At 37.6% G+C, this 26,632-nt stretch overlaps 2 protein-coding genes across 2 annotated transcripts; both read right to left on the bottom strand.

Annotated features, from left to right (window-relative positions):
- Positions 1–596: 596 nt before the first annotated feature.
- rskrb (ribosomal protein S6 kinase related b) lies at positions 597–11,289 on the bottom strand. The gene is made up of 12 exons (XM_063011012.1): positions 11,166–11,289; positions 9,787–10,034; positions 9,549–9,632; positions 7,041–7,109; positions 6,705–6,774; positions 4,924–5,031; positions 4,073–4,113; positions 3,956–3,983; positions 3,646–3,735; positions 2,880–2,968; positions 2,013–2,123; positions 597–911 (listed from the first exon to the last, which is right to left on the bottom strand). The coding sequence occupies exons 1-12, from the start codon at positions 11,197–11,199 to the stop codon at positions 597–599; spliced, it is 1,287 nt and encodes a 428-aa protein (XP_062867082.1). The 5' UTR covers positions 11,200–11,289.
- Positions 11,290–12,627: 1,338 nt separating this feature from the next.
- On the bottom strand, positions 12,628–23,305 carry timd4 (T cell immunoglobulin and mucin domain containing 4). Its single transcript, XM_063012137.1, has 7 exons — positions 23,095–23,305; positions 17,021–17,359; positions 16,859–16,939; positions 14,903–14,994; positions 14,700–14,811; positions 13,281–13,314; positions 12,628–13,184 (listed from the first exon to the last, which is right to left on the bottom strand). The coding sequence occupies exons 1-7, from the start codon at positions 23,303–23,305 to the stop codon at positions 13,103–13,105; spliced, it is 951 nt and encodes a 316-aa protein (XP_062868207.1). The 3' UTR covers positions 12,628–13,102.
- Positions 23,306–26,632: the final 3,327 nt, after the last annotated feature.

The raw sequence follows: 26,632 nt of genomic DNA, 5'->3' as shown, positions 1-26,632 counted from the left end.
TCAAATCACCCCATGCCATCTCAATAGGGTTAAGATCTTGGCCCTGACTTGGCTATTCCAGAACTCTCCATTTCCTTCTTTTGAGCCAATCCTTAGTGGATTTATGGGATGTTCTGGATTATTGTCATGTTGCATAGTACACCTTTGCTTTAACATTAGTTTTTGGACAGATGGTCTGACATTTTTCTCATGCACCCTCTGATACATTAAAGTGGAGCTCCAAACCATGACATTTCCACCACTATGCTTTACACAAACTCAGCCAGGGTTTGACCCATCAATTACTTAAAGCATACAGCCAAAACAACACTGAAGTGGTTTTGGGACCAGTCTTTAAATGTCCTAAAGTGGCCCATTCAAAGCCCAGACTTAGACCTCATTAAATATTTCTGGAGAGATCTCAAAATAACAGTTCACAGATGCTCCAAACCACCCAAATCCAGATTCGCGAAGCTTGGTGAAATGTTCCCAAAAAGAATCTGAAATCCACAACACAATAAAGTGTGCAAATGTAAGTCAAAGGGTCTGAATACCTTCTGAACACACTGTATTCATTTGATAAATTCTGACAGTTATTTAACTGTGTTACTTTTTTGCTACAGAAACTCTTCACTGTGTGGAACATCACCATGAGGCACGTAATTTTGTACTAGGGCCTCCACTATTTCCACATGGGCTGTTGTTTCTTTGGTAGCATCTTCAAGAAAATCACAGTCAAAATTGGAAAATGGGTCAGGTGTGAGACCACGACAAGCTTTGGCAGGGCGATCAGGACGTTTCTTTAGTTCCAGTATCAGCTCCATTGGACTCTTTTGCAGTAGATGCGAGTCGAATGGTGTGCCAAAGAAAAAGGTCTGCCGCTTAAAGCGGTCTAACGTTCGAAGGCGACGTGTCGGGGTCTTACATAACAGCTAAAAAAGAGAAGCAAAGCACATGAAAAAATTCACATTGCTAGTAAGTTACAGCATGCTTCAGCCGCTGCTCTTCTGTTCATTGTATGTTTACATGCATTTTTAAATAAAGTAACATTTACTTAGAATTAAAATGTTATACACAAGTAGCACTAATAGAATATGTCTCTTCATACTACTTGTGTTTTTAATTACATTTGATACGTAGCTAGTAAATCAAAACTTAGCACATTTATATTTCATCATAACTATAACAGATAATTAACGTTTAGAAGTATTTCACTCCAGGTAGAAGTGTTTCTATTTATCACGGTTTCTTCCTTACAAATTTTCCAGCTACTCTATTGGCAACCTGCTTTTTCCTAAAACCATGATGCATGATGCTAGCACACTTGTATCTTATTCTAGGAACTCAGCTGGTGTCACAAGAGGATCGCCCTCAAAGAGTTAGTTGCCGCAGAGGTGGCGTGACAACCCTTATCCTGTTTGGATCCCAAGTCTTGACCCAGTGTGGGTCACTTATTGGTGGGGTATGGTGCTGCTTGTGGATTGCGGTCCCTGACTTGATCTTGGTTTCCTCTCTTTTCTCTATTTCCGAGAACTGGGTTGTGTTAGGTTTTTTGAGAAGCTTGCCATATTGTGGCAACCAGTTTTCATTTGAGTGCTGTCCCCATTCTGTCCAGTGCAGGCTGTGAATGTTTCCTTGTTTTTCATTTTTTACTTTCTTTGTTTCTGTGATTTTGTCAACTGCTTTTATTTTCTCATTAACCTTTTTTGTTTGTTACTTTGTAGCCACAGTATTGTTCTATTTTAGTCAAGCTTCCTGCAATTTGGGTTCATTGTCAATTTGTGCAGGTGCAGGGCTACACCTGGTGCCTCTGTGGCAAGGTGTGATCCGCCTTGTTAACGTTGTTTACACAAATTGTACATGTTTTAATCCATAATGTCCTGGTGTTTGGGTAAACTATGCTATTTTGTAATTTCAATGTGCCACCCTATAGCTTTATAAGAATGCAGCCTAATGCCAGCCAATAATGCACATGTTAACACACTATACACTTTTTGTGATACCAGTTCAGCCTTCACTGAGTGTTTTTGTACCTCATTGAGCAACAGAGCAAAGGGGGGAGAGAAGCTTCTGGGCATCTCATAAGAAAAGCTGCGCACCTTCTTCAGCATACAGCAGTGATCTGACTCTGGAGACACAGGAAACTGAAAGAAACACAGATATTGTTACGGTGAGGTAAAATGGTATAGGATAAAGCCACTGATAAAAATAAGATAAATTACTGTGCTTAACTTGAAGATAAATATAAAATGAATTTGTTGTTTTTAGGATTATCACCATAGAACCTATTACACTCTAAAAGCAGTAACATTTTATTTTCTTATCACATTCATTATCCTGGTCAAGATCGTGGCAGGTCTAATTCCACTGGGAGACACTGGGCGCAAAGCAGGAATAACCTGCACAGGGCGCCAATCCAGAGCCCTGATCTCATTCCTATTAAAGACCTTTGGGATGAATTGTAATGGTCAATGTGAGCCAGGACTTTCAGTCAAACAACTGTGCCTAATCCTACGAATGCTTATTTAAAAAAAGTATTGCTTACTGCATCATGCTACTTGTAAAGTTTGATGGAGAAGGGATAATGCTATTGGGTTCTTTTCCAGGGGTTGACCTAGGCCCTCTAGTTCCAGTGAAGGGGAATTTGAATGATTTAGCATACAAGACATGTTGGACAACTTTATGCTTCCAACTTTGTATGAACAGTTTGGGAAAGGCCCTTTTCTGTTCAAGCATGACTGAGCCCCAATGCATAAAGGCATTGTTGGGTGAGCTTGATGTGGAAGAACTTGATTGGCCCGAACAATGCCCTGATCTCAACCCCATTGAACACCTTTGGGTTGAACTGGAAAATGGAGAGTTATCTATGTTTGTGACACAGGATAGCAAAATGATCTTACCTTACCAGTAGCCAAAGCAAAGAGCAAGATCCCGAGTGACCACCAATCAGCAGCATGGCTGTATGGACCCCCACTCAGCACTTCAGGAGCTGTAATGTAACAGAAGCTTAACACTAAAGAAAACTCTACACCACTGTACAAGGCAGTTGAGTCAAAACTTAACAAATATTTGCAAGAAATAAGCAGTGCTGAGCCAAAACATTATCACCGCCTGCCTAATATGCCATAAAGACAGCTCTGAGCTGCAGAGACATGGACACCTGAAAGATCTGAAGGATTCCTAGGGCATTTGGTACCAGGACATTATTAGCAGGTCCTTCTACCACGCTATCATCCTTCAGCATCCTAGTGTCATCTCTTCCATACGTAAACGATGCACACATGCCTGGCCATCAGCATACTTAAGGAAACAACAAGGATTGGATTTCTGATGCCTGTGTGCCCATTGTAGGTGCTTTTAATGGTAGACAGGAGTTAGCATAGGCCGACTGGCCTATGACTAAGCAGCCCCATACATGAAGTCTCAGTAGCCCTGCTGTTGGTCCATAACAGACACAATAGCATTCATGTCTTTTTGAATCAATGAATCTTTGGGCGCCCAACAACCAGTCATGATGTGACATACAGGCCACATAAAATAATGATCTCCTAATTAGGATTTTATATGTATGGCTTTGTGCATTTCTACAAATTAATACCATGTTTACATATTTTTCACACAAGACATCATAAAGTAGACAATATTTTATTTATTTAAAAGATGTACCCATGTACTGAATAGTGCCACAGATGGTGAATGCCCTTCCTCCTCGTTCGAGGCGCCGGGACAAACCAAAATCAGCCAACCGTAAATGGCCTACAATATAGCCACATGAAAACATTAAAAGATTACAAATAAAAATAAATAAAGATTTGTAGTAGTAAACATGTTTAAACATCCTCAATCTGTTATCAATACTTCTAAATGATGTGCTAGCTGAGTAAAGCTTCTAGAACGTTCTATGCGTCTGGAAAGGTAAAAACGAGTCTATACTGCCCTCTAGTGGGTATTTTACAGAGACTGAGCCTGTGCCTACCTTGGTCTGTTAAAAGAACATTCTCCATCTAAACAAAACAAGTGTATTAGTATTCTAAATTATGTGCCCAATTTAAACACGTATTTATCAAGCCAATAAAATAAGAAAAATGCTTACCTTAACATCACGGTGGATGATTCCAAAATCATGAAGAAACCCTGTAATGTTGGTAAATGTTGCCATTTTAAATAGCATTTAGTGTAAATACAAATGTGTAGAGTATAATGTACTATACACATGTTGTACTAAAATATACATACAGTATATGTACAGTAGATGTACAGATGATGGACAAAACAAACACAAAACAGTGTGACATAGCAGGCAAAATCACAATTACAAACCGGTGTACAGGGGAGTTTTTCTATTTGTAAGATGTTCAGAGCAACTGACAGAAATTGAAACAGTAATAAAACAACAAAAGCCCAAAAATGTAGCTCATAAAAACTAGCCTGATACCTGTGCTATATATAACATGCATCAGTATAATGTATCTCTGTTTAGTGAAAAAGAAATAAACGTACAGTCATCATTTCAACATAGTGGTGGCCCAAACATTAACATTTAGGAAATGTGGCAGTATACCCACTACGGAGGGGACTTCCAGTGGTGTGCTACACAGTATGACTGCCTGATTTCAGAGCTCTCGTATCAGCCTTACATTCCCACTAATTCAAAAATTACTATCCCTTTAAACCAGAATACCCACCAAACACTCTTTAAATGACTACACTAGTGCTTCTAGCTTACCTTCACCTGGGTCCTATATATACATAAATATACGTTTATTATGTATAGAAACACAGCTGTAATACATTTATTTTTTCTGACATCTTTCTTAGTCCAGTACTCACTGAAATGCAATATTCGGATTTTAATCATTTTTCGGATTCTAATCATCCACCAAATATTTAATCAATATATTTCATATTTAATCAATATTTATCTGCACTACATATTAGACTTACCTATTGCAGAGCCAAGCTCAGCAGCAAACACCTTGACGGCATCCTCTCCAAACTGGCCAATCATCAACCAGTAGGTACATAAATCCCCTGCACTGCAGTAATCACACACTAAAGGGGACATAAGAACAGCATATCGACAAGAGTGCTAGGATACCCATTTTAACTTAACTACATTTCAGCTGTTTCAGCCACAACAATTGCTAACAGGTGTCATAAATCGATTATATAACAACAATTTAGGGAAGGATATTTCTTGTTCCAGCATCACTGCACCCATGTGCACAAAGCAAGCTCTATAAAGACATGAAGAAAAGCTTTGTTTACAGAAACTTCGGTGGCCTGCACAGAGCCCTGACCTCAGCCCCACTGAACAGCATGGGCATGAATTCCTGCAGACATACATACATCTTGTGAGAACCCTTCTTAGAAGATTGGTTGTTGTCATAGCTGAAAAGGTCACACTCACTATTTTAATACCATTTGTTTTGAAATGGCCCTCATGGTCAGGTGTCCAAATGCTTTTGGCCATATAATGTATTAATGCATTACATCCCACTCACATTTACATGGAGCTCATGTCTGATAGAGCCCAAAGGCACTGTATCTGTTAAAACCAAGTGTTTCTATTATGCACACATACATGTGCATAACACAAACTGACTAGTTAATTGCAGCAAATGTAGTTTTAGATGCTGATCTCCAGTAGTGTCTTCTTCACATAAGTAGAGAATATACACAAAGTGATCTAAGCAGAACCATCAAATAAACATTGCTGTTGATGTACAAAGAGAGCAGCGTGATAACTGGGTGAAGGAAAAAAGCAAAAAGATCTAATCAAGGATGTGTGACATTGTGGGTTATATATTCATCAGGAAAGGGAGGGTCATTTGCAGCTGTAAAATACAAAACATTCTGCAATATGTGCTACTTCCTTCTGCCTGCCTGTCTGTCTGTTATTAAATCTAATATGACACTTTTCATACTTTATATGGCCCAAAGTATATTGTCACCAGTCATCCCCCATGAGCTTTTTAGAATAGTGATCTGATTTGAACACCATGTGCATTTGTAGCTAAAGCAGCTTACATAATTCTTAATTGGCTATAAAGCATGTCTGTGGGAACTTGAGATAACAATCAAACAATAGACGTTCAGTGCAGGCTAATGAGGTTCCTTCACACCAGACTCGTCAAACCATGTATTTAAGAAAACTTGCTGTGTGCACAGTGGCACATAGTCCTTCTGATATATATATATATATATATATATATATATATATATATATATATATATATATACAGTATATTACAATATTATATATATATGTGTACATATATATCAAACTTATTCCAATGGGTGCATACACCTAAACTTTATTGTGTTGTGGATACTTGTCCATCTAAGAGGTTCTTCCATCTGTGCAAAGAACTTTCGAAGCTCTTTTACAGTGACCGTTGGGTTCTTTCTTACCTCCCTGGCCAAGCCCTTTCCTTAACTTAAGGAAGGTTCAAGGTTGTAAGCTCAGATATTGATTTATATCCCTGCCAAGATTTATGTCTTCAAAATCAAATCCATAACACAATAAAGTGTGCAAAAATACACATGGTCTGAATACTTTCTAAAACCACGGTTTTAAAATGTCATCTAATTTGGAATCAGTTGCAGGAGGAGGGGTTTTCGTAGGATTTTAGGGAATAGTGATTGGGTGTGAGGTAAGCTTCACGTTCTGAAGGGAGAGGGAAGAAGGAAGCTGGACCGAAGGGCAGTTTTGAATCACTCACTAATATAGAGGTGGCTCTGGGTCTGCCAGCAGTCCTGCAAGCCATGGACAAAAGGGTGGTGGACCTGACGCTGCAAAATAACAGTCAAACAACAACGGCACAGGCCGACTGAATCAGTCCAGAATTCTGTGTTTTATGTGGAAGGGAGTTGAACATGGGACAGTGATAAACAGAAGCTTATATTCATCCTCAGTATGTCTAATATAAACTGTGATCCTGGGTTGAATTTTGTCAAAAGACATTTACTAAATTATAAACTTTGCAGAATGCTGTTTAAGGAACTTTAAGTAACTGCTGTTAAGTTTAATGGGACTGTGGGTAGGGACCTGCACTTACCTGGACTATCACCTCTTCTTTAGACTGGTTCAGCACACCCAGCCGAAGAATCTCTGACTTTGGAATAACCTAAATTCCAAATAGGTTCATAAAGTTTTAACATGTTACAACATTTTTATTTATTTATTTATTAGTATTTTATTGTCATGTTTTACACACTTTGGTTACATTCATGACAGAAATGGTAGTTACTTGTTACACAAGATTCATCAGTTCACAAGTTTTAATGTCAAACACAGTCATGGACAATTTTGTATCTCCAATCCCCCTCACTTGCATGTCTTTTGACTGTAGGAGGAAACCGGAGATCCCAGAGGAAACCCATGCTGACACAGGGAGAACATGCAAACTCCACACAGAAAGGACCCGGACCGCCCCACCTGGGGATCGAAGCCAGGACCTTCTTGCTGTGCGGTGACAGTACTACCCACTGAGCCACCGTGCCGTCCCATGTCATTAACAGACACATAAGCAGGCACGTGCACAGACATTTTTGGGGGCAGGTGCTCAAGCCAAAACAAGGGCACCCATCGCCAAAATTATTAATAAAATTAAAAAAAAAAACACAGTAGGATATTTAACTTATATATTTATTTTTATTAACACAATCAATACATCTAATCAAATAACTCAAATTATCAAATTGCATAAATAAATGAAAAACAGGCCAAAACAAGGCCACGCTTTTTAATAACCAAACATCTGATACTGATACATCTCCCTCAATTGCTTTACTGCTAGATGGCCTAATCCAGGATAAAAGAGAGCTGCTACCCTGAGCTGCTTGCTGTAGTTCCTTTTCTTTCTGCTTTTGTAAGCTTTCTTTTCTTGGCATTATGCTGCAAAATTTGTACATGAGATAAATCAATGTTGTGCATAATAATCAAGAGTGACTTACTGAATCTTCATAAAGGGGAGAACACAGTATACATCATTTTACTGTTTTCTGACAGAGTTGAAGAATTACACTAATAATATACCATTACTAGCATCAATTTACCTCACCAGACTGTTATGTAGCTCAACTTAAGACCTACCTTTGATTTCAAATCAGAAACCCACTTTGGGTAGTTAATGTTAACAATGGGCCTTTTATTATGGCAATAAAATCAAATAGACAGCTAAATAACATTTTCCTATTTATTCATCATTTTTTGTATGCTGTTCTATATCATAGAGCATTCTACATATATTAGTTTGTAATGTTAATTACCTAGCAAAATTATTCCTCATTTGTAAACCTCAACTGTTGAAGTATAAATGCTTGCATGAAAATAACTCCTTGACTAAAGGTGACTTTTCCTACACAGCGTTTTGGCCAGGACGCTGTAATTATAAAATATTGTATATTTGTATCTATTTTCAACACTTTACTGTGAGAGCTACTTGACATTCTCCTGCGAAATGTTTGTGCTCATGCTTTTTTTTCAGGCTTTCACATCAAAATAAGTAAGATTTTAAATGAAACAAAACTAGTGAACTTGTCTAATTTTTAAAATCTTTAAATTCTCATCATTAAACATGACAAATGTCAGTAAACAGCAAATCAACAAAAAATCACATATTTCATGACTCATGAGTATAAAACGTGTAGGCTATGTGTTATGCATGGATGCTCTTTGTATGAAACACTGTCATTACCTGTCTGTCTGATGCTGCGGGTCAGAGGAGAAGTGTGTAGCAGGGGTTTGGCCTGGCGCTCAGCACTGCATGAGTACTAACCGGAGGAGGAGGAGGGAGGGGCAAGGCGGGAGCTTGTGCGCACCGCGGATCAGATCGGGGCAGAATTCTCACAAGAACTCAAATAAATGCCCCTCAGATATCAAAACACTTTTGGGGGGAATTAATGACAGAAAGGGTCATTTTTATTTTTAAATATTGATGAATGTAGAAAAAAAATTGGGCTCCAGCAGCAGTGGTAACAATCTGGCAACACTGGAATGCGCAGAGCCAGTGAGTAGTAATAGTAGTACTAAGTAGTAATAGTAGTACTCAGTAGTACTACTTCTTCTGTAACTGTGTTGGTGGTTGACATTTATGTTGAGTGTATTACTGCACTGTTTTGGTGAAGAACTATTTGTTTGAGGTGCGCTGTTGAATTGCGTCCCTGTGGGAACCTGCGTGCAGAAATGCTTCCGCAAAGAAAATTGTCGGCAAAGCGGTGGTGGGGGGGTCTTTTGCCCCCTGGCTCCGCCCCTGTCCAGCAGAAAGGGCACTTTTCTCATCTAGGGCAAAAGGGCAGGTGCTTGAGCACCACTAGGGGTCTATCTGTGCACGTGCCTGCACATAAGGTTACACATGAATGCTACCTGCAGGCACGTCATACCTTTCAAAAATACAGTTATGTTTGGTCAATACCAAGTTTGGCTTCAAAGCGGTATGACGAATCAGTGAAGTGCTGAATGTGCACAAATGCCCACAAATTTTAGTCAATGCCTAAGGTAATGTGCTGTCCACCAATCTTATGGTTAGATGTCCACATAAAAGAGATAAAAGTAATTTATTTACCTTAACTGCGTAAGTGTTTTGTTTTGACCTATCCTTCACCTTTAAGATAGGGCCAAATGATCCCTTGGCAATGTAACCCAGAATCTGTGGGCACAGCAAGAAAACTATTTTGGAAAGTTTTAGGTGTTCCAATATAAAATTCATTAGCTGAAAAGAAACTCAGATCAAGCTTAGAACTAAACAGGTGGGATGAAGAACTTCCTGCTTATGTTGGTGTATAAAGCACATATTTCCCTACCTGAAAATGCTCGAATCCAGGTACAGAACGATGAGGAAACTCAGGTAGAAACATGGTAATGAAGGTGGGGAGACTACATTCCATGTGCAGTTTCTCAGGGCCGGACAGTGAAGACAACAAATGTTCTGGGACAGATCCCCCCTTGTCCTGAATTGTCCTCCGTGCCCTGATGTGCAGCCCCTGGGGTACAGAAACACCCAAACTGGATAAAAATCCACGCCATCCAGATGTGTAATGTCTCTTCTCCACTCGGTGTATAGGCTGCTGTAATAAATTCAAATTAAGTGAAATAAAGGTCTTTTTGAATGTTGTATTTTTGGGCGCAATGGAACAGACTAAAACTATGTGTTTCTATGTGTTTGCTGATTGGAATGGGGTTCAATATACACTGATCAGCCATAACATTAAAACCACCTCCTGGTTTCTACACACACTGTCCATTTTATCAGCTCCACTTGCCATATAGGAGCACTTTGTAGTTCTACAATTACTGACTGTAGTCCATCTGTTTCTCTACATACTTTTTTAACCTGCTTTCACCCTGTTCTTCAATGGTCAGGACCACCACAGAGCAGGTATTATTAAGGTGGTGGATCATTCTCAGCACTGCAGTGACACTGACATGGTGGTGGTGTGTTAGTGTGTGTTGTGCTGGTATAAGTGGATCAGACACAGCAGCGCTGCTGGAGTTTTTAAACACCTCACTGTCACTGCTGGACTGAGAATAGTCCACCAACCAAAAAAAACATCCAGCCAACAGCACCCCGTGGGCAGCGTCCTGTGACCACTGATGGAGTTCTAGAAGATGACCAACTCAAACAGCAGCAACAGATGAGCGATCGTCTCTGACTTTACATCTACAAGGTGGACCAACTAGGTAGGAGTGTCTAATAGAGTGGACAGTGAGTGGACACGGCACTGCTGTGTCTGATCCACTCATACTAGCACAACACACACTAACACACCACCACCATGTCAAGTGACACTGCAGTGCTGAGAATCATCCACCACCAAAATAATACCTGCTCTGTGGTGGTCCTGATCATTGAAGAGCAGCATGACAAAGCTAACAAAGCATGCAGAGTAACAGATGGACTACAGTCAGTAATTGTAGAACTACAAAGTGCTTCTATATGGTAAGTGGAGCTGATAAAATGGACAGTGAGTGTATAAACAAGGAGGTGTTTTTAATGTTATGGCTGATCAGTATATATGGCCAAAAGTGTTTGGACACCTGACTATAAACTGGTTGGACATTCCATTACTAAAGTCCTTTTCAAAACAACATAGGCATAACACTCTGTAGTTTAATATTAATAAAGAAGACAATGTATGAAATGAATTATGGCCACAAGAGGACAGAAATCCCAGACTGATACAAACCTTACTGCTCTTACTGCCATCGCCTCCCATCACTGAAAATCAAATTCATCCTACATGTCCGTCATTCATGAGGTCAGTAACCCACCGATATAAAAACAATCACATTATAGGCGTTTCACAACCGACAAACAACCGGACAGTCGTTGGCTGAAGTTATGGCGACATAAAGAAGATAATCCCTGTTATCGCTGACGAGTAGCGACCATCCGATTGGCTCCTGCTTCCTTACTAACCAATGAAATCACGGATTATCCTCTGATCCCGCCCCTGGAGTCACGGGCTGTATATTAGAGTTACAGTATTTACTAAACTTACTTTATTGTTCAATCATAAACAGACTTAATAAAAAATTAATAAACTTAATAATTATTTATATTATAAATAAATTTATATACATACATACATATATACATTTACACATATATGGAAAAAAACTGAATATCATATATACTGTAGTTGTTTTCACTCAGTATTTCTATATAGCAGAGACCCTGTACAGTGCTACCCTGTAACTCAACGTCCCCTAAACTTAAAATCTTTAAAACTCGACGCCCTTTGTCGAGAAATTTGCACCCTTAAACTCAACATTTCCCTTAAACTCAACGTGCTCAGCTTGTTTTTTAACAATTTATTGATTTAATTTCAAATTAACAATGAAATGTCGCTTTGTTCAGCGCTCAGCTTGAGCGGTGCAGTGAAACGTCATCAAAGTGTGAATATGAGACGAATTTGCATTTGTGTGGAATAACCGTCAAATCCAGTCTGAAAGCTCCATGTGTATCTGTGTTTATCTGGATTTTCCTCACTGTTTCACTTTTAAACTTGTGTTACAGCTCGAGGTTTTGAGAAATTGCGTGTTTTATATTATATTCAGTATATAAGTGTCAAAAACAATTCAAGGTATCACTTTATATCCCTTATTTATTGTGTTTCTATTTATTGCCTTTTTTCTTTATTCTTTCCTCCTGTGGTTGTGCAATCTCTCTATCTTTCTTTCTGTCTGTCTACCTACCTATCTATCTACCTATCTACAGTACACTATCTATGACCTATGATCTATGAAGTATGTGTACACCAACAATGAGCTTGGACATTTAATTCCAAATCCATGAGCATTAGTAGGGAGTTAGCTACCTATTTGCAGTTTTAATTGTCATACTTCAGTAGTCAGTAGGCTTAAGGGTCTGGCTTAAGGGTCTGTTAAAATAAAAAAAAAGTAGAAAATAGAAATACTTAATAGAAAAATAGAATTGAAATAGACTTCCAAGTAGCCTGACTGCATGTCTTTGGACTTATGTGTGGAAGCTGAAGCGTCTGGAGGAAACCCATGCGGACATAGGGAGAACATGAAAACTCCACATATCAAGCCCATGCCATCCAATCACCATGAAATGACATTCTGGCTATCAAATGCACGGTGGTATATACATTAACAGTACAAATGGTAACTATGCAGTATTAGAATTTATTATAAAAAAAAGAAAACAACAACAACAACAACAACAACAGCATGTTTATAGTGTTAGTACATAGAGAACTTTGAAACAGTTTTTAATAAACATCTTTAATGGATGATCCAACGCATATGAATACATGAGTGTCTTTACAAAGCATGTATTTGAAAAATGACATTTCTACAGTGGTCTTTGAAACAATACTATACCACTATACTATAGTTTTATTCTATTTGTTTGTGTTATTTGTAATAGTCTATTTTATTGCCTGTTCATGTTGCCCAACATGTTTCCCTGAAGCTCTGAAGAAGCAAACCATCCCCACACAATACACCAGTCACCATATTTTACTGTTGGCATGTTCTTATTATGTTGGGTTAGCTTATGCCAGATGATATGGCACCCATGTTTTGGGGTTATTAATGGTGTGTGTGTACATGTGTGTAAGTGTAGATGTGCACAGGGAGGTGGGTGTGTGCTTATTCCAGAATATAGATGTTTTCCTCCACAGGTCTTCTGGTGCGTATTTCATGAGCAATGTGTCTGGGCTCCTTTGAGAGACTAAAGCATAGAATACAACACTATTAATACATGTTTACTCACACAGCAGTTCTGCCTTTATTCAAAAGAGTTAAGATTGATCTTCTTAAAACTTACCATGGACTGTCTAGCACTTTTATATGAAATCCACCTAAAAATGAAGCCATTGGGATAGAAAAATATAAGAATATATTACTCAAAGTAATGTACACACACATACACACACATATACACTCAAAAACATAAACTTTACCTAGTGTCTGTAGAGAGAATGTACAAAACATTGTTTCTCCAATGAAAAATGGTAAGCAATTACAATATACACCGATCAAACATAACATTATAAGCACCTTCTTGTTTCTACACTCACTGTCCATTTTATCAGCTCCACTTACCATATAGAAGCACTTTGTATTTCTACAATTACTGACTGTAGTCCATCTGTTTCTCTACATACTTTTTTAGCCTGCTTTCACCCTATTCTTTAATGGTCAGGACTCTCCCAGGACCACTACAGAGTAGGTATTATTTAGGTGGTGGATCATTCTCAGCACTGCAGTGACACTGACATGGTGGTGGTGTGGTAGTGTGTGTTGTGCTGGTATAAGTGGATAAGACTCAGCAATGCTGCTGGAGTTTTTAAACACATCACTGTCACTGCTGGACTGAGAATAGTCCACCAACCAAAAATATCCAGCCAACAGCGCCCTGTGACCACTGATAAAGGTCTAGAAGATGACTGACTCAAACAGCAGCAATAGATGAGCGATCGTCTCTGACTTTACATCTACAAGATGGACCAACTAGGTAGGAGTGTCTAAAAGCATGGACAGTGAGTGGACACAGTATTTAAAAACTCCAGCCGCGCTGCTGTGTCCGATCCACTCATACCAGCACAACACACACTAACACACAACCACCATGTCAGTGTCACTGCAGTGCAGAGATCACCCACCACCTAAATAATACCTGCTGCGTGGTGGTCCTGTGGGGGTCCTGACCATTGAAGAAAGCAGGCTAAAAAGGTATGTAGAGAAATAGATGAACTACAGTCAATAATTGTAGAAATACAAAGTGCTCCTATATGGTAAGTGGATCTGATAAAATGGACAGTAAGTGTAGAAACAAGGAGGTGGTTATAATGTTATGGCTGATCTGTGTATTGAAAGCTGGGCCTTTTTCTTTTTACACAATTTGCGTGCACTTGCACTGTATAGCTGATTTAGGAATGTGGGTGTAACCAGTAACAAGTTTTTCTCTGAACAAAGCTGATACAGTTTTATATTGATGTATTAAAGTATTAAGTAAGTTGGAATTAAGAACTCATTCATAAAGTAACTAATAAAGTAAGTATTACATTTTGGACAAGTAATATAATTTCTACTGGACCACTTTATTTAAAACAAATTCAGAACTTTGATAACAAGTGTACTGTAAATACAATATATAACACTTTTTGATTATATAGTGTTTCAGTAATCACAACTGCAGTAAGCTTTTGTTAAAGCAGTGACAAGAGTAGGTACTGGTACATACGCTTGAAGGCTAGCAGTGCTAATGCCCCCATCAGAAGCAACAGCAGACTGAGCAGCAGAGACAACACTGGGATGTTTATCTGTAACGTTATGGTTGATACTGGTTCTTCCGACTGCATGCCAAAAAAAAAGAAAACCTGTCAGATTCTAAGAAAATGCCATGTCAATGAAAGCAGAAGTAAGACCAAAATGCATCATGCTCACCACAGACTCAGACTTCTGTAGGGTAAGGTTCTGCCAGGAAATGTCAAAAACTGATGACCCTGTTTCCAAGGGCTGGTCTAAGAGTGAAGACCCTGTAGAGAATAGATGTACAGATAAGCGTGATAAGAAGCCCCCTTTTCAGTTTCAGATTGACTCTGCTTCTATGTGGTTTCTTTTGACATGATGCAGTGGCATATGACATTTCTCACAGGGTTTAGCCATATTGTTTATGATGAATCAGGAAAGTGATATTTCAGTATGTGGTTTAAAACTACAAACTGACAGCACGCATTAGGAGGAAATGAATCAACACCTGCATTCTAAGATATGGTCCCTTTGCGAAATGGCAAGGCTTTTAGAACTCAGGGTAAACTTGATTATGAGTGTGTGCATTGTTGTATTTTCTAAAATACAAGAGATACTGTCATCCTGCCCTTATCTCATGTGTATGTTTGTTGTGAGAGTATGACATATACCTTAATCATTTTACTTTCTCTAAAACACCATTTTTATTTGTGAAAAAGTACAAATGTTTCCATAAGGACTGAAAAGCCTGGAGTGTTGTAAAAAGGGTGATGGAATGTGAGGTACTAAATAAACAGGAATTGAAATTCTGAATTGAAATTCGACTTAAATGTCTTGTAAACGACTCCTAAAATTATAAAAGCAAGCAAGTCTTACAATAGACATTGTATAGCTGTAATTGCTAACAGCAGCTTTGCAGCAAAAAAACTAATATAATTATTTGTAATGTCTGAAAACGTGGTTCCTTTAATTAACTTTTTAAACGTATACTTTTTACATTTACATTTTCTGCATTTAGCAGACGCTTTAATCCAAAGCGACTTACAGTACAGTGACAGTGTATTGTCTAAGCAATTTAGGGTTAAGGGCCTTGCTCAAAGACTCTTGATTACTAGCCCAGTACCTTAACCACTAGGCTACAACTGCCCCGACTTGTTAACGCCTTCAAATACAAACTTTTGTTAACATTTATAGATAAAAAGTCAAATACATTATTTGTGTAAATTTACTATATTAAAATACTCCTGCACTGTTATGGAAAATCCATTTACACCCTATGACTAATTAGAATCAAGCATTTATACGCTATAATGTTTGGTAATTTGCCAGAGTTTAAGCCAAGGATATTCTAGAACTACGGTATATAAACAGGCCTCTTTTGGGATCAAAAATACATAAACAAAAACGTGTTTAATTTCTTTTAACAGCACAAATTCATTCAGTTTCATGACCTCACATGAGTCTTATTTATTTTATTTATTTATTACGATTTTAACATCATGTTTTACACACTGGTTACATTCATGACAGAAACGGTAGTTACTGGTTACACAAGTTACATTTTGTATCTCACTGTGGACTGTGGGAGGAAACCCACGCAGACACAGGGAGAACATGCAAATTCCACACAGAAAGGACCTGGACCGCCCCACCTGGGGATCAAACCCAGGACCTTCTTGCTGTGAGGCGACAGTGCTACCCACTGAGCCACCGTGCCACCCAACATGAGTCTTAAATGCCAGGTGACTCACCATGCTACAAATGCTGATGGGCTGATTAAAACATAAAAAGAAAAGAAACTGCTACTGCTGTTTAATTATATGCTACCTGAAAACCACTGTTATAAATAGAGGGAATAAAACAGAGGGGCAGAGATGTGTTAGATAACTTTAAACGTAAGTCTATGGTCTATGGGAACCATGCACTTGCCAACATCATGGATTTTAGAAAGTTAGACCTCGTACAACTGGTCTAATGTTGCTCTCAAACCAGAATCAGTTGTCTGAGCAAAAAAAGTGCCACCCTGTCCACCCCCAGGCTTAATCTCTGGTTGTAATCAGATGCTTTGTGTCACAACAGACTTTCACAGTTTTCAATAACTGGTAGTTATTAGTCAGCTGAATCATTGAGTAGAGTCAATTCGTTACTTACCCGTCTGATTCTGCAGTGGTTCTGTAGTGTAAAGTGTAGTAGTAGTGGTAGTAGTTGTTGTTGGTGCTGTTGTTGTTGGAGCTGTAGAAAAAAAAAGCATGCCAAATTTTAAGATTCAGTGAATAAACATTGGCCAATGTAAACCTAATGCCCCTTCCTTACCTTTCATAACCTTCAGAGTGTAGGTGACCTTCTTGTCATTAAAAAACCCATCTATGTTAACCCTGCAGCAGTAAGGTCCGCTGTCTGTCTTTTGAATCTTCTGAATTCCCAGGTCCATTTGGCCAGAGAGCACATCTCCAATGAGTCTGTACCTGTCTGAGACCTTTGAGATCACGCCGTTTTCATCTGTCTGTATAACAATGTCGTTACACCAGAAAGTTCCACAGTCTCGACCCCAGCACGCTTGGCTAAGGCCATGCTGCTTTACTGAGTAATGACAGGAAAGAATTACTGTGCTGCCCTCAGTTACTCTAAACAGCATATCTGATGATCTGGCAACTGTGGGTGAAAATAAATAAAAAATAACACAAATGGTAAATGAATATTTTAATATAAATAAATGAAAGATCATGCAAAATGCTATGTCGTAATATAAGGAGTTTTTGCTCATAATTCTAGTCATTTTTATATATAAGAATACTTTAATAGACTAACATTTATTTATTTATTACAATCTTAAGGTTATGTTCTACACACTTTGGTTACATTCATGACAGAACAGGTAGTTACTGGTTACACAAAATTCATCAGTTCAGATTAATGTCAATCACAGTCATGGACAATTTTGTATCTCCAATTCACCTCATCTGTATGTCTTTGGACTGTAAGAGGAAACTAGTGCTCCCAGAGGAAACCCACACAGACACGGGGACACGTTGTATGAATACTATGACCACTAGAAGCAGTATATAGCTTTTATTACATTGAAAATGAAAAGAAAAAGAAAAAAATACTTTTGTATTTCCATGCAGATTCTATTGTTCTGGAGAGCATGTGAAGCTTCTCATGCTTTTTTATCCAAAGAGACTTACAGTACTGTGACAGTATACAGTCTAAGCAATTGAGGGTTAAGAGTCTTGCTCAAGGGCCCAACAGTGGCAACCTGGCAGTGGTGGGGCTTGAACTAGCAACCTTCTGACTACTAGTCCAGTACCATAACCACTAGGCTACAACTGCCCATCCTATTCCAATTTATTTGCTTTTTAAATGAACAAAATCCAAGGTAAAAACACATGCCATTTTCATGCATTTTAGATTGTTAGTATAGCATCATCTACCACTATTTATGCCTATTGTCAGGTCTTAAACTTTATTTTGATTTTGATTTGAACTACCCTGCCCAAACCATTGCCAACTATGCTACGCTAACACTAGATAACACAGATAAAACCAGCACTTTTTAACAGAGATACAGATACCACTGAGGTTTAATTTGCATGATTATAATCTTGGTCTGTCCTTGGTTTCATCTTGGTACTCTTAAACATAATGCTGTTGTTTTAATGTTTTAATAATGACATTTTAACAAAAGCATTGATTTAGAAGTGTGGTTACATCACTGATCTACTGTAGTGGTGTAAGATATATGAAATTAATGCACATCTTCCAGCCTTAAAAATTATGTCCATGGCCAAGGCATAAAACAAAGTCAATCTTTCTGAATTTAACATTATTTCTCTAAAATACACTGGAATTACTACAAATTCCTAAAAGATATGTTAATACTCTTTACTAAATCCCCATCTCTTCTCTACTTTACAGATAATAATTAGTGTTTTACCTGTAATGTTGAGTACAAGGATGCAGAAAAGCGAAGTTAAACCAGACGAAGCAGCCATTTGGAGTGGATTAAATAGCAAAGTGTAGCATTTAGCCCTTTTCACTGTTGTGTGTTGGAGTCTGATTAGAGAATAACAATGAAAGTGTGTGAATAGGCAGCTGTGTTCTGGAGAACTCAGCCTGTGACATCTCCAAGCAGGACTAAGCTACTGACCTTTTTACCAACCCCTCAACTGTTGATAGGGTCGAACAACAGAACAAAGTCATTGTAAAGCAAAGAGCTATGTGTACATAGACATACATAGACATACAATGTCTTAACAAACAGAATCCAGTAAGTGTGTAGTTAAATAAGCAGCAGCACAAATTCATCCCTATTCCAATGACAAACCAAAACCAAAGTTATGACACAGCTTAGGAGGCATAAACATTTTATTTCAAATGACATTGTGTTTAATTGACATTCTTGTTATTATTAAATTGTGTTTAAACTTTAGTTAGTGTAACCTAGGGATGCAAATTTTGTCAATTTCTTTTAACTAATAACTGAGAGAAACAAAAACTTGTAGCATTCAATAAAAAATATAAAAGACAGGTTTGATTTTCTTTATATGTTTATCAACAATACTTTATACAGTACATTATTTAATACATTTAAAACATAGAATGAAACATAGTAAACATGCCAGTCCAACATACAGAATGTAGATTGAGTAAACATGCAAATCATAATTGAAAAAAGTTATTAAATATAATATTAATGTTAACATTAGTATAGTTATTATAAGATGATAAGCAGAATTCTACCTTTGTACTGCAACATGATGCAAAATATCCACATTGTTACACACATATCTACATGTACAGGGTATAGTGCTGCAAAACAGCTTCTGTATGTAATTTTAATCCAGAACAGTTTCAATATTCAATATTTAGATGAATAAAACATTTCAAATGCGGCTGTACACAAAGCTGGCATATGTGCACCGCAGTAACAGAGGCTAATGTGCTTCAAATCAGCACTCTGTACAAACTGTATTCAACATTCATCTTCCCGAAAAACAAGCTGAAATGAGTTTCTGGACTGTGTTAAGTCACAATGGACCAAGTAGCCTCAAAAGCAATTAGTGAGGTCTGATACTGATGTTGTGGCATTGTGGTCAGCATTTCATTAATTCCAAAAGTGTAGTTATCACTACACCTGTTCATATTCATTCTCTGACTGAATATTGTAGATGTTCTCCACAGTCTCTGTTGTGCCCTCCAGACCCGAGTTGATTTGTGAGTTGCTGCTAATGACAGAACCATTTCCAGTCTGCTTTCTGGTGAAAAAGACACAAACATTTGAACTATTTGTTTAAAATAAAAATGTTTAATGAAACACAATTTAAAAAATATAAATTAAACATTCACAATAATAATTATCATGACCAATCATCAATTGTATTTATATATCGCCTTTCCCATGCTGAGTAACTCCTTACAATCAAAGAACGTGGACATATTGAACATGCAGGCCATGCAGAGCTTTATATGTATATAAATATATATATATATATTGGATATGAAATGTGATAGGTAACCTGTGAAAACCTGTGAAAAAGCATAGAAGTGATGTGGTCAGTCTTCTTAGAGTAGGTGGGAATCCCAGCAGTGGCATTTTGTACATAGTGTAACCTATTAGTTAAAAAATAAGTCGGAACAGGGGAATGTTTTTACAGTGCAAACGTTTTTAATGATTTGAGAACTGAGGACACTAATTGTTGCAGTTTTGCAAGTGGAATTTTTCTCCATTCTTCTTTCGATACGAGACTACAGCTGCTCAACAGTCTGTGGTTGGCGTTGTCTGATTCTCCTCTTCATGATGAGCCATATATTTTCAGTAAAAGACAGATCTAGACTGCAGGCAGGCCAGTCAAGCACACACACTATGTGTCTACGAAGTCTTGCTCACTGAAATCTAGATTTTATTTTAGGGATATTATAAAAGTTTTCTTGGGTATGTGAAAGGCGCTACATTCATTATTGCTATTATTATGGGTTTTTCTTCAAATGAAACTGTAAATGTAAGTCTTAAGAACTGAGCACATTTAGGCGTAAAAGGTAAAAATAAGTGGGATGTGAAGAAAATTGATGTCAGTTTTAGTGAATAAAAGCTAATATTTAGGAAGAACACAAAAAATATACTGGACAACTTGTGTAGTAGTCTATTTGCACTTAGTAAGCATGTCAGCTTACTAGATACTAAATACCTAAATGTTATCAAGCCCGTAACCATAAACTGAACATTGGGGGGAACATTACGGGGTATCTGCCATATCAACAACTCATGGATTCTGTCATTACACAGAGCTAGTGAGTGGAACATGTTTATTTATAATTTCTACATTAGCATATTTGAACAATATATATTGTGATTATGGCCTATGTTAAGTATATAGTATAATGTTTGGCTACAATTACAATAGAAATCACGATGATGATGCAAGTTGAGACATGTAACCTATTCATGTCTATGCGATGTCCAACAAGCTCATGTTCGGTGCTCACATACGTTTGGCCAAATAGTGTATTTTCTGCTAAGAAGCCAAATAACTTATAAGATTATATTCTTTTTTTATGTGGGTCTTTGCACATTTTCAACACTGTTAATTGGGAATCTTAATTTCTCTGTTTTGACAAATAGTTGAACTTACATTTCTGCTGTCATCAGGTTTCTTCTCTTCCACTTCACTAAGCAGAAAGAGTCAATCAGTCTCCATGGACATGTCATAAAATTAAAATAATGGTTTGACATGTGTATTAACAATAATTTACTTACATATCAGAAATACAGCAGCAGTTCCCACAATCAGCAAAATCAGCAGAACTGACATGAAAGTTACAGGAAGTTTATCATCTGTCATTCCTTTTATCTAGATATATGTAGAATTAGCCGCAATAGCAGTGATACAATCAATACAAAGCTACTGTATGTCTATGTGTATGTCACATGTTCTCACTTTGTGTTCAGACTCTGGAGCAGATGTGTTATTGTGATTTGCTGTGTTCACAAAATTTGTACCTAAAAGAAGAAAATGTTAAGCTATTAAAAAAATCTTGAATTGTGGGGAAGTAGAACCAGACTAGACAGTAAAGTGTATTATGCTGTACCATAGGATGTCCGATAGTCCTGAACATCTGTTGTTACAGTCACAGGGGTACTTGATTTAACTTTTGCTGTTGTGACAGGTCCTGTAATAAATATCATACATACAACAGCAATAATAATATAAAAGGCACAAATATTTTACAGCAAAAACTATATTAAATCAAGGAAAATAAGTTTGCAACATCTACACTACATGACCAAAATAAATGAATACCCCTTCTAATTACTGAATTTATGCCACACCCATTGATAACAGAATCTGTCATACAGAAGAGCTTGGTTATTTTCAGTGTAGTACTGAATGAAATAAATTTGTCACTGTGTCTATAGTGAGGTATGATGGGAGCATCCTGACATGGGGCTGCTTTTCTGCAGCACTTAAACATTATTTTATTAAAGGAAACAAGGAATTCAGTGCACGATTATAGATGAATGGTAATTAAGGTGATTAAATAAATACATTTTAAATCATGGTTAAGTGCTAACAAGAAAAAAGTGTGATATCATAATTAATACGTACCTTTCGTGATATTTAAGTGAACAGTATATTTGTCGTCATTAAATATTCCAGGCACTTCCACTCTGCATCCATATTTTCCTGAGTCATTTTGTCTTGCGCTGATGATTGTCAAAGACACATCTCCCTTCTGTAGTTCTCCATTTAACTGGTATCTGAAAGACGTTTGGTGTACTACTTTGTCTCCATCAGTGGCAATAATTTTAGCACCACAGCCCATAGATGGTATATCTCCTTTTATCCAGCATATCTCACATTTCCCATGATAATGCCAGTCGTACTTGCATAGGAGAGTAACATTCTGACCCTCAAAACCACTTACAGTCGTGCTCCTGCATGAACGCACTAGAGAAGAAGATTGCTGTGTCAGATGTTTGAACAAATTCTAAATGAAAACCTTTGTAATGACAAATAAAGCAACTCCAGAGCAGCAGTGACCACCATGAACACTGTCCTTCTGCAAAAATAAAACCTCTCTGTAACACACTGATGTAAAACACTTTAAATTATTCACTGCTGACTTCATTAATATAGTATAAACACAAATCATATTTAAATTGATAAATTATGTGGCTTCTAATACCTAATTTCAGGAATATGAATTGAGTAAATCAGGGTTTTTGATATTTTTGACTCATGCTCTGTTAGCTTATTCGATCTGAACAGTTTTTGCGTGTGATGGTGTGAGAGAGAGAGAGAGAGAGAGAGAGAGAGAGAGAGAGAGAGAGAGAGAGAGAGAGTGGTTTTCTATAGCTGCTGAGATAAGGAGAGAGGGGAACGATTCACAATGTTCTTCCTCCTCCAGAGCCTGTCTGAAGGTTGGTGGTAGAGACGTAATCACCTCTCTCATCATTTTTTGTAGCAGACGGCTGGACCTGATCTTTGTTTCGGTGCTCAGTGTGCTTATGGGCTTCCAGGTTCCACCGGCCCTTAGGCTGCCGATCTTGTTAAGTCCAGCTTTGAGAAAACTGTGGCGTATACTGTAGGATCGCAACATCTCTGTCTGTAGCATTGGGTTAAAAAACAGCGGTTCTTCATTAATACAAAAAAGTGGATTTATTACAGCTCTAGTGCTCTTGAGCACAGATGACCATGCTTTTAAAACTGACTGATAAAAGCTGGAGGTTTGGGTCAGTCTCATAACTTTCAGTTCTTGCACGAATAAGTGTTTATCATATCCGGCATTTTCCACGCGCTGTAATAGTTGGCATGCTGTTACGTTCCATGCAAGTCCCTCAGTATATAAAAATCTTTGGGCTGTTTGTAGCCTAAAGGCTTTTATGCGGCTAGGAAGGTCGATTAGACCCTGCCCTCCTTCCTGTCGGGACAGGTATAATAAAGGAGCCCGGGTCCAGTGTTGTCCACTCCAAAAAAACTTGACAAGTTTCTTCTGTATTTCTCTTATAAGACAATCTGGCGGTTCCAAGGCTACAAGTTCATGCCACAACATTGATGCCACCAGGTTGTTTGTGATGAGCACCCTTCCCCTATAAGATAGCTGAGGAAGGATCCATGTCCATCGAGAGAGTTTTTCCTCCACCTTTTCGACCACTCCTTCCCAGTTTTTGTCCTGGTATTCTTCTGTTCCTAAGAATACTCCCAAATATTTAATTCCTCTTATACCCCACTGTAGGTTTTCAGGTAACACCGGTGGCTCTTGATTTTGCCACGGCCCTACTAGAGCAGATTCAGATTTGTTCCAGTTTACCTTTGCCGATGATGCTGCTGCATATTTATTTAGACAATTAGTCAGAGCTTGTACGTCATCTTGTCTTGTTATAAATACTGTGACATCATCAGCATAGGCTGACAAAACAAGCTTTTTTTGTGAACCACACATACTGAGACCTTGCATTTCAACTCTTAATTTTTGTAATAGGGGTTCAATGGCCAGGCTGTAGAGCTGGCCTGAGAGTGGACATCCTTGTCTTATACCACGCTGCAGTTCTACAGGACGACTAAGTCCTCCCCCTATTTTCAGTAACGCTACAGCACTGGAATATAAAAGTTTTATCCATGCTAAAAACTGATTATTAAAACCAAAAGCTTCAAGAGTTTTAAAAAGATAAGTATGATCAACTCTGTCAAACGCTTTTTCTTGATCAATAGATAATAATCCAAGACTTTTAGGTTTTATTCGACACAGATCAAAAACATCCCGAACAAGGAAAATATTGTCCATTATGCATCGTCCTGGGACACAGTATGTCTGATCTGTATGAATTAAAACCTCAATATATGTTTTAAGTCTATTAGATAAAACTTTTGATAAAATGTTATAATCTGTACATAAAAGTGCTACAGGTCTCCAATTTTTTAAAAGACTCAAATCCCCTTTTTTTGGTAAAAGAGATAAAACTGCTCTTGTGCAGCTGACCGGAAGCCGTCCATTATTAAAAGACCAGATAAAAACTTCATGTAAATCTTTTCCTATTATCCCCCAAAAAGCTTTATAAAATTCAGCATTAAGACCATCGATTCCAGCAGCACGTCCTGAAGATAGCTGTTGTACAGCCTCTGTAAGTTCATTAAAATCAATGTTTTCTTCCAGTTTTTCAGCTTGTGAAGGGCTCAGTCTTGGTAAGTCCTGTAGCAGTTCATCTCTGCAGATTGGATCTGTAATGTCCACCGAGTAGAGTTCAGAATAAAAATTCAGTGCAATGCTTCTCATTTCATTCATGTTTGAAAGTCCATTTGGATGTTTTAGGTGCAGCATTTGGTTCTGTGACCTTCCTCCTCGGTTTAGATTAAAAAAATAAGATGTTGGAGCATCCATGTCTTTAATGCTGTGGTATTTTCCCCGAATTAGAGCACGCTTTGCTTGTTCATGAAGATAGAAACCAAGTGCTTTCTTTTTTTCCTTCCAGCTCCTTGTTTTTTCTGTCATCACTTTGAGTTATTTCATTTTCTAGTTCTTTTATATCTCGCTCCAGGTCAGCTAATATATTTTTTTCAATTGCTTTTTTCTGATCCACATATTGTTGACAGAAGATTCTAATGTTGGTTTTTCCTAACTCCCACCACGTAGCTAGACTCTCATAACTGCTTTGGTCTGATTTCCATTTTTCCCAGAAGATTTTAAAATTATTATAGAAATGTTCATCCTGTAACAGTTTTGTGTCAAAGTGCCAAAGTGGTGTTGGTTTCACCTTCTCCGACATATTAATATCTATTGTTACTAACTGATGGTCAGAAAAACCACTCGGGTAAAAACAATTGTTAAAAAACTTATTCCTATCTTCTTTACAAATATAAAAGTGATCCAGTCGTGCAGCGCTTACTCTATTTTCTGTTATTTTCATCCATGTGTATTGTTTAACATCAGGGTTCTGCTCCCTCCAAGGGTCTATGAGTCCCTGAGCTTTAATTAGTGTATTTAAAATGAGGTTCTTCTCCAATACGATCTTTTGTAAAATCACAAGTGCAATTCCAATCCCCTCCCATCACAACTATAGCATTATTTTTTTCCTGTTTCAATTTTTCTTTAAGTTTATCCAGACTTTTTATTCTATCTGCTCCCAGATTAGGCAAATAAACGTTTATTAAAGGAAAACTGTATCTCTAATTTTTGTTTTTATCATTAAAATGCGGCCTCGCTCAATTTCTAAAACTTCAGTCTTAGTTAAACTTTGTTTCTTAGATATCAAAATGGCAACGCCAGCAGTAAAATTTGATCCATGACTTAAAAAAGAAAATTTATCCTCCCAGAACAATTTTAATTCTGCTTCATTTTCCTTATCACTATGTGTTTCCTGTAGGAAAACTATATCTAGATTTTTTTTTGTTTTATAATTTCTGATTATAGCCTGTTTATTTCTGTCCCTACCTCCATTAATGTTTACAGTTCCTACACGCAACTTATCCATGGAGATAAGATAGAGATAAAAAAGAGAACAGAAGAAGACAGTAAAAGGGAAGATAAAAGCCATATTGTGTGATTTAAAACCCATAATTTTAGCAAGATTCCTTTGTTTCTTTCATTTCTTTCCGTAGCTTTGTCACAAACTTTCTTAGTCTATATCTTTTCTGCTGACTCAGTTCAGCCATTGTTGCACTCTGTCTTGCTTTTTCAACAGATTTTATGAATTTTTTGACATCTGGAAAAAATTCCATAACTTCTACTGTTTTCCCAAAAGTGTCATCCAAAAACTTGTTTAACTCATTTACTGAATAAAGCTTTTGGTCCGTCCCAGGGAGTGATACAGCCTCTGAGATATCTGAAGCGGTGTCATCCTCCATCATCTCAGATTGAGTATCGGTTTGGTCAGGTTTTATGAAATATTCTAAACCTTGAAAGTCATACTGAGAGGGGGGTCCACTCGTG

The sequence above is a fragment of the Trichomycterus rosablanca genome, chromosome 16 (assembly GCF_030014385.1).
Source record: "Trichomycterus rosablanca isolate fTriRos1 chromosome 16, fTriRos1.hap1, whole genome shotgun sequence".
NCBI classification, from domain to species: Eukaryota; Metazoa; Chordata; class Actinopteri; order Siluriformes; family Trichomycteridae; genus Trichomycterus; species Trichomycterus rosablanca.
This window is presented reverse-complemented; position numbering and strand designations above follow the sequence as displayed.